This window comes from Octodon degus, unplaced genomic scaffold, assembly GCF_000260255.1.
Source record: "Octodon degus isolate 3935 unplaced genomic scaffold, OctDeg1.0 scaffold01095, whole genome shotgun sequence".
In the NCBI taxonomy this organism is placed as follows: Eukaryota; Metazoa; Chordata; class Mammalia; order Rodentia; family Octodontidae; genus Octodon; species Octodon degus.
This window is the reverse complement of record NW_004525671.1, coordinates 1-9,392: the sequence shown is the minus strand read 5'-3', so window position 1 is coordinate 9,392 and position 9,392 is coordinate 1. Positions and strand designations below refer to the sequence as shown.

At 41.2% G+C, this 9,392-nt stretch overlaps 1 protein-coding gene across 1 annotated transcript; it reads left to right on the top strand.

Moving 5' to 3' along the window:
- Positions 1–831: 831 nt before the first annotated feature.
- LOC111814890 (dynein heavy chain 9, axonemal-like) lies at positions 832–8,571 on the top strand (the record flags this gene model as incomplete). Its single annotated transcript, XM_023708779.1, has 4 exons — positions 832–845; positions 4,004–4,239; positions 6,791–6,913; positions 8,367–8,571. Coding segments are annotated over exons 2-4 (465 nt in total), but the record flags the coding sequence as incomplete, so codon positions are not given.
- Positions 8,572–9,392: the final 821 nt, after the last annotated feature.

Below are 9,392 nucleotides of genomic sequence, written 5' to 3'. Positions count from 1 at the left end.
TGGCAAGTCCTAATGCAGAAACCCAGCTCCACCATGTACCCTGTAGTGCTCCATAGAAAGGTTGGCACCCTCCCCAGAAGGGTGCCACTGCCTTGTGGGCCAGGCCAGTCTGCATATGCTGCCCAGTTCATAGCTCAGTGTATACACCCAGGTCCCTATAGTACTTCTAACATTGTATCCTAATTACCATTTCTATCTCTCTGTCCACTGTGAATTATTTCATGCCCTTGATTTTGTTTATTTTCATTTCCCCGTTTGGAAATGAGCATCTGGAAAGAAGAGAGAGGTATGCAAATTTCTTGCATGTCTCACAGACCAGGCACTGTGGTTAAGTGATTAACACGCTCAATTCTATTTAATCTCCCCAACAGCCCTTTGAGGTAGGTGGTATCCATCTTCACGTGTAGAAAGCCTAAAAGCCTTCATTCAAAATCTGTCATCCTTCCCCCACCCACATAATACATAGAACAGAACAGGAACTCGTTTGCTGAAATGCTGGCTGTCCCATGGGGGCAAATCCCCATGAATAGAAAAGGCCACACAAATGACAAATGATGTCCTGGGGCCTTCTGCTAGAGAGCACGGTGTGCAGACCCAAATCTGCACCCCAAGTTGTGTGTGACACATTCTTTCTTCTCTGGCCTTTGAAATGGTAGGTTGGAGGACTCGCCTCTGAAAATGTGAGGTGGGCAGAAGCCGTGCAGAACTTCAAACAACAGGAAAGGACATTATGTGGAGACATTTTACTGATTACTGCTTTCATTTCATACCTCGGCTTCTTTACAAAAAAATACCGTCAGAGCCTCATGGATCGAACCTGGAGACCTTACCTCAGCCAGCTGGTGGTATGTACTTCCTGAATTTGTCCTGATCACATCATCCCGTGACTACCCGCAACACCACGCAGCCATGAAAACTCAAATCTTGTAGTACCCTTGTGCACATGCACTGTGCTACTTCCTGAGCACTAGCTGTTGGCTATGCACCCACATGCACTCCTCACTGCCCTGAGTTATGGCCTGCTGCCCTGTGGGCCACCAGAGGTCAGAGACTCACCCTTTACTGAGGTCCTGTGTGAGAACCCTGGTGCTCTAGCCAATTCCTATCTCCTCACTTTTCTCAAAACTGAAAACTTGAGAGACACCAAAAGAAGTCCATGTTCCTCTGAGATCAGCCTGCTCCAGAGTCAAGCAACACACGAGCATTTAGAATGTCCCCTTCCCTTGTTCTCCATTGTACTTGGTCACCAGGCCCCAAAGCTGCATAGTTTGTAACCATGGGTCAGAAAACTGCACCAATGACTTACAGACACCCTATTGAAACAGTGTTATCTTCCTGTCTTAGTTACTCTTCTCTTGTTGCTGGGACAAATACCCGAACCGAAGGGGAAAAAAAGGTTTATTCAGCTCACAGTTACTGGAGGTTTCAGTCCATGTTCAGCTGGCTCCAAAGCAGAGAAGCACATAGCAGAGAGCAACTTTTCATGGAGGCAGCAAAGAGCAACAGAGCAAGTGAGGGGTAGCAGCATCTCACACCCCTAGCTTCTCTCCCCGCCCTTACATTGTAATGCAAATTACCTACCCCAGGGCAGGTGCAGCATCCACACCCACAATAATCAGTCACAAACTCCAGAAGCTGCCCATGACTGTTTGAGGCTTTGGTGGGACACCTAGACACCAACCATAACACCCCCCGGGGAGCCCTGGTTCCCATCCTCGGGCTGTGCAGCTGTTCCTCATCATTTAATTAGGCAGACTTTACTCCCAACTCTGATGTCTACACCTCACTCTCCAACACAGTGAAGCAGGGAAATGTTAACTTCTGATGAAAGGGTATTCCACTCTGCGCTTGGACCATGCAGTCACAATAATCCCTACAATTCACTTGACATAGTCACATCATTTGCAGTCATCAGTCTTCAAATACTCACTGATGGCCAGCATGATGCTATACCCCCTCCATACGGAAAGTCCAAAGGACATTCAAGTTCAGGAGGTCTGTAGCATGCTCAAGGACCACTGAAGGAGATTAAGTTCCTAAAATTCAGCTACGAGTAGAGCCAGCAAAAAAAGTTTGCAACACATAGCAAGAAATATATTCTGAAATCCACAGGTAGTTGAATCCTTAGAAGGCAAAACTCATGCTGCATAGTGATGATTGGTTTCTCAGATGAGCTCATAAATTCCAGTTCACATGCTGATTTGCTGAATAGTGGTTTAAAAGCTTTCAGTACTAGGAAGAACACAGGTACTAGTTATTTTGTTCATCTTAAACATTTGTGGCAGAATGAAATTTCCAAAAGAATTATTAATAACAGGTCATCGGAAGTTTCACAGTAAGGAATTTTCTGGCTTTACTTGGGATTCTTGAGCATTTTTATTCCATAGACTTCTTTGGCAGTGTCTTTATGTACTTTCAGCTACTCTAGCAGAATACCTGAGACTAGTAATTTATAAAGAACAAAGACTTATTTGTCTCATAGTTGGAAGTCTGGGAACCCCACGAGCATGGCTTTGGCATCTGGTAAGAGTCTTTCTGCTATGTTATTCCATAGAAGAAAGCAAAAGGGCAAGACTGGACTGCAAAAGGAGGCCAAATGTTCCCTGCTGATAAATCAATGCTCATGACAGCTACACCTCTCCCATGAGAGAATGACAGTAATCCACTTAACCTCATATGAGACCTTACCTCTCAACACTGTCATCATGGAGATTAAAATTTTAACCCATAGATTTCAAACATGAATTTTCTGGAGTACATTCAAACCACAATAGGCTTTCTGAGAACACCTTTTAATTCCTCCTCAGAATAATTTTTTTGTATATAAGATAACAAAAAAAAAAATCAAACTATGTTTGATCCCAAAAAAAGAACCACCAAGAGGTTAATTTGCTTAACTGTGTAGTGGGAGTGATTTGCACCTTTAGTAGACAAAACTAAGGCACAGGTGAGACGGTCTGAAGAGGTTTCACTGTGGTAAATGGGCAAAACAAGCTACAGAGAGGAGAGAGACAGATGAATTGAAAGGTCTTCTGTCTGAACTTCAAAAACATGATGCTAAGAGAAAGCAACCTGACACAAAAGGTCTCATGTTGTAGGATTCCATTTGTATTAAATATCTAACTGGGAAAATCCATAGAGACAAAAAAACATACTAGTAATAGCCAGGAGCTTAGCATAGAGTGAAGCAGAGAGTGGTGGGTTTCTTTCTGGGGTGATGAAAATGTTTCAAAAGTAGAGTGAGATGATGGCTACATAACATTGTGAACACAATAAATACCACTGAATTGCATACCTCAAAATGTAAATTTTGTACCATGTAAATTTTAGTCTCATTTTTTTCTTTTAGAAAGTATATGACTCATTGATGAGAAAAGATTGCTTATGGCAAAATTAAGTGAGCTGAAAGAGGCAAAATGAAAAGACAAGGAGGTTGAAGAGACACAGAAGGGACATGGGACAGAGTTCTCAGGGCTGAGGGATTGTCAGTGGCTTCCCAGCAGGGGGATATGTAGGGGGTTTCATGTACACAGAGCTCTGGGAGTGAAATGTTTGGGTCAGGGAAAGTCAGCCTCTCCATCCATTTTCAGGCTGGTGAAAGCGAGAATGGGAAAGAGCGGTTTGAGCAGAGTGCTGCGTGGGTCCTGGTACTGGCTCACTGGGTTCGCTGGAGAAACAGAGAAATGTAGTAGGAAAATAAATGCTAACATGGTTAAAGGCATGTAGGAGGTGATTTTTTTGAAACTAAAATAATCTACAATAGAAACCTGATTTAGGGGAAGAAAGCAAAGAATAAAGAGTTGAACACATAGGCTGAAGTTCTATTGCTATTCATCCCTCCAGAAAAGAAAAGACTATCAGGACTTGAACAAAACTTGATTCTGGAAGTAATCACACAGCCAGGCACACACTGAGGGAGGTGTGATCTTGCTTTTAGAGGAGAGCATCACGTAGTGTGATGCTGTGTGTTCACCATACCTATTGAGAAAGCCTTCTTCACTAGGTTCCCATCCCAGTCACCCCAACCCTGGACCCCCTGAGGGTACTGACTGATGATGCTGTCGTGGCTGCCTGGAGGAACGAGGGCCTCCCTGCAGACCGTATGTCTGTGGAGAATGCCACCATCCTCACCAACTGTGAGCGCTGGCCGCTCATGGTGGACCCTCAGCTGCAAGGCATCAAGTGGATCAAGAACAGATACGGAGAAGATCTCCAAGTGACCCAGATTGGCCAGAAAGGGTAAGCAGCTTAGCGTCAAGCTCACCACTGGCAAAATTCATTCAGGAAAAGAGAAACAGGAGGAACAGTCATTGTGCCCTGATGTCTTATTTCTTCTCTACCACTCATTTCTTGATGTCCCTGTGATTTCTCCTGGGTATCTTTCTATTTTATCAGATGTTTTAGGAAACATCTCAATGAAAATGCCTTGTACTAGGTTTTTGTTTTTCTTTCTCATTAGAAATTGGTCACTGCTGATGTGGTCACTACAGTTCGCAAAAAATTATCATATGTTTTATAAAGAACTGACATAGAAGCTTAGAAGTTTGGGTCATAACTGTAATCCCAGCCCTTGAGCAGATGGATCTCAAATTTAAGATCAGCATGGAATATAGAGCAACACCCTGTCTCAGAAAAAAAAAAAAAAAAAAGGAGAAAGAGAAGAGGAAAGAGAGGGGGAGAGGGAAGGAGAACTGGAAGAGAATCATTTGAAGGTTTCTCAAAGAAGTGATTAAGGAGGTGGAAAACAATGAATACTAGATTTGGATCCTTCTTGCAGAGTAAATTTTATTGTGAAGTGAACACCTAGGTGTGACATGATATATTTTTATCTATATCTTCAGTCACAGAACAATCTAATCCTGGCCTTTTGCCCAAAGTTTGATTAAGATGGTCCTTTCTAGTTGGCTAAATACATTTCAGACAGAGCTTGTGTCATATTTGCTCAACGCTGTATTCCTAGTAGCTAAAACACCGCTGACATAGCACATCGTACACCTTCAGTAAATAACTGTGCAACTAATTCAGTGCTTGAATCCATTGATTAGTTGCTATTGGATGGCTTCTAGGTTTGTCATATACTGTTTGAATGTGAATGTTATTCTATATATCAAAATATGTATTTTTTGTTCGAGAGTCCCATTTCCCTTTTAATTTTATGTGTGGGGTTTTTCATGCTATATTTTATTTAGTCAAACTTGTCACCCAGACCTTCCATATACCATGTTGAGAAAACTCTTGTTCTCCAGAAAGCATTTAGATAATAATCTAATTTTTAAGTTTTCTATGGGATTTCTTTTTACTTTGAAAGTCAATCATTTTAAATATATTTTAAGGTCCTAAATGAGGTACCACTAATATTCCAATTGGTTAGCTCTTGTTCCAATATCATGTGTCAAACTTTCCATCCTTTTGTCAATTAAATAGAAATGCCATTTTACTACACTGAATTACTTTATTTTGTGGGCCTTTATTTTTTTCTATGCCTCTAATGTTATACTAGTTTTTAATTATGTGTTTCTATATTTTACAACTTTTGTTGTGGTATTTCTCATTACAAAAAATATTGTGTCATTATTGCTAGAAAGGTAGGAAAAAGGAATTATAAAAAAATGAAGAAATAAAAATGTCTGTATTTTTAACGTTCAGAAACACTGCTAACCTTCCAATATATCTTCTCAGACTTCTTTTATAGACCTGCATTGCTGAAGTTACAAAAAATATTTTAGAATTAGGCACTGTGAGTCCTGCCCTCATGAGGGACCTTGTAGGACCGATTAGTGCCTTTTCATCACTGCCTGTGTTATATTGTCTTAAGACTGACTTTGAGACTTGTAGTCAAGATCTTTATTATTATAATTATTCTTGTTTGAATTACGATTGTATTAAACTTATAAACTGATTTAGAGGAAATCAACCTATAAGCATACTTATTAAGCTGTACTTAATACTGAAAAGTTAAAAGTAATCTAGACCTTTACTAACTGGTTGATAAATATGTTAAGATGTATATATATATATATATATATATATATATATATATATGATCTAATAATCAAGCACTGACAGTGACTTTGGAAGGCTAGTTGATGGCATAGGAAAATGCTTACATTTTATGTACAGATCTAGGATACAATACAAAGGTGCTGTATGAATTCAATGGTATAAAAACAAGACCTGAAGGTGTAGTACAGTCAGCCTTCCATATCTACAAGTCCTATATAAATGGACTCAACTAACCATACATTAGAGACATTTGGGGGAAAATTGCATTATTACTGGATATGTACTTGTTCTTTTTCTTACTCCTTAAACAATAGATTACAACTATTTACATAGCATTTACATTGTCCTAAATATTATAGGTAAGAGTACTGTGATGATGTACAGAAATCAGATGCAAATATGACATTATTTTATAGGAGGGACTTAAAAATCTGTGAAGTTTGCTGTCTACAAGGTTCTGGAACCAATTCCCCATAGATACCAAAGGAGCAATAAATATTCAAATATACACAGTAAACACCAAATTGTTAATCATGCATTGAAGAATTATTGTTAATTTTTGAATTTGTTTTTGCAGTTAGTAATTTCTCCTTATCTCTAAAAATGTCAAAATCTACATAAATTCTCTTTTAGATAAAGAAGGATGGGGCCATTAAAAAAAATTTCTAATGGCTGTGTCTGCAAGTTTACCCTTGTGTCTTAGAGACCACAGTTGCCTTGGGCCTTGTTAAATTGCCTCTGAGTCAGTACCCGTCCACAGGCTGACACTGCCCACCTCCTTCTGCAGCTACCTTCAAACCCTAGAGCGTGCCCTGGAAGCTGGAGATGTAGTGCTGATCGAAAACCTGGAAGAGTCCATTGATCCTGTTCTGGGACCTCTGCTTGGGAGAGAAGTTATTAAAAAAGGACGGTAAGACTCACACATGCAGCTGCCCTTGGTGAGAGGCAGGTTCACAGCCCTGGTGAATCCTGGAGAGGTTTGTTCTTTCTAGAGTCCGCCCTCCTCAGCTCAGCTTGAGGAGCTCCCTGCAGCTGGCACACTGTCCTCCTTTCCAGCAGAGGTGATATAGCTGCTCTTGGTTTCTAAAGAAGGCTTTCTAGAATAGAGTTCACTTGTATCAGTCAATGACTTGTTGACTTCCCTCTAAAGGGCAACAGTGCACAACTGGGAAGAAGTTTCAGAAGGAAAATAATTGAAAAACAGACTTTGAAAGCATGAACATTTTATCCAAGCCAAATGTCTGAGTTCAGCGAACTTGGATTCTTATCAATTTGATGAACATCTGCAACTCCAGTCACTGGCACATGACCAGGGGTTCACAAACGTAGGGTGGAGGTGATATATGGGGAAATGAGAAGTAGAAGGGCTCTCTGCACACATGACAGTCAGTGATAAATACCAGGAGGGCATGCTTGGCTCAAGAACTGTCTTAGTCCGTTTATTTGGCTGTAACAAAATACATGAGGCAGAGTAATTTATAAAGAAAAAAGTTTACTTAGCTCAGTTTTGAAGACTGAAAATTCAAGATCAGAAGCCCCGTTTGTGAGGTCTCTGCAAGAACCTTCTGACTCCATCAAGTGAATAGTATTAGGGCAGAAGTGTATGTGAAAGAGAGAGGCCATGTAGCAAAACAGGAAACAAGGGAATGGGAAAGAATATCTCACTCTTTTATAGCAGCCCACTCTTCTCAGGAATCAATCCACTTCTATCAGACTTGACCCACTCTTGGGAGATACTAGTCACTTCCAAAGGCCATATCCCGTGGAATTACTTCCTACTATTCTGTGCCTCTTAAATGTCCACTACCTCATTACAGTTGTCCTGGAGACCAAACTACTAAGCTGCTAACAAATGACCCTTTAAGAAACAAACTCTACTGTAACCATAGCTGGCACCTTACCCATGGCCTCGGCCCTGAGCTGCCTTTCTATGTCTTTAGGTTGTGCTTATTTGTGTGTTTGTCTAATTTTAGCCATCAAAGTCACTTCCCTGTCCACCAAGAGAAAAAATAAGGCCTCTCATAGCATAAAAATATCTTTGTAAACCTACCCAATGCCCATTCCACCCAAAGTTTTACTGCCATCTGCTGGAAATTTTTCAGAGTATCCTAATCTATGCTGATTGCAATGGGAGTAACTTTTGCTAGTGCTGTACAGTACAAAGTCAAACATGGTGGCAGAAGAAAACACTCTGTATAGCCTTCTATACTCATCTTCCACATGAGAACAACAAAGGATCCCAGGGTGCATGGTAACATCACCTGAATATGGGACCATATCTTTTCAAAAATCTTGAATTCTATCCCTGAGCAAATCTTGCAAGGAGTTACCTCACCTTCTTCACATGAGCCCCTATGTTCCAGATTCATCAAAATTGGAGACAAAGAGTGTGAATATAATCCCAAGTTCCGGCTCATCCTTCACACCAAGCTGGCAAATCCCCACTATCAGCCAGAGCTCCAGGCTCAAGCCACCCTAATCAACTTCACCGTGACCAGGGATGGCCTAGAGGATCAATTGCTGGCTGCCGTGGTCAGCATGGAGAGGCCGGACCTGGAACAGCTGAAGGTATGTGAGGTGTTCATTGGGAAAGAGTAAAATATATATATTCTATAATAGACTCTGCTGGGCACAACACTCAGGGAGCAGGGCTGGGCAAACTGTTTTTCTTGGAGCCAAGGATGGAAGGCTCTATGAGATGTGGGAAGAATCTAGCCCCCATCTAGCCACCCAATAGACCAAGTCTGGCAAGGGAGGATATGTCAAACTGAAGACCAAGAGCCAGGAATGGCTGGAAGAAGGGTCACTTGCGTGGTCAAGAACAGGGCCTGGCACAAGCTATGAATCAGATGATCTCTGACCATTCATGAGCACATGCCAACAGATAGACACAGGATTAGATTCTTCAAAGGTGATTGAGGGGCCAGGGAGATGGCTTAGTAGAATAAGTGCTTCACTGGCACGTGCAAGGGCCTTCAATCCCCAGTTCTGCCAAAACAAACAAACAAACAATGGTGACCAAAATGGGTTCAGCCCTGCTAGGCTTACATCTAGTCAGCTCAGGGTATCATAACAAAGTAACATCGACTAGGGGCCTTGAACAACAGGCTTCTGTCTTCTCATAGTTCTGGAGGCCAAAAGCCTGAGACAAGGGTGTCAGCAGAGTTGGTTTTTGATGAGCCCTCTCTACTAGGCTAGCAGGTAGCCACCTTCACCTGATGGGTTTTTTTTTCAAAGTTTTATTGATAAACAGATAGCAATGAGACAGTTTCAAGTCCAATCTGAAGTACAGTTTCAACAAATAATACACTGCATATATTCTTCTTAGTGGTTAATTGCTGTACAAGAAGTGGACTTGTGATCCTATTTACAAACACCATTAGAACAAA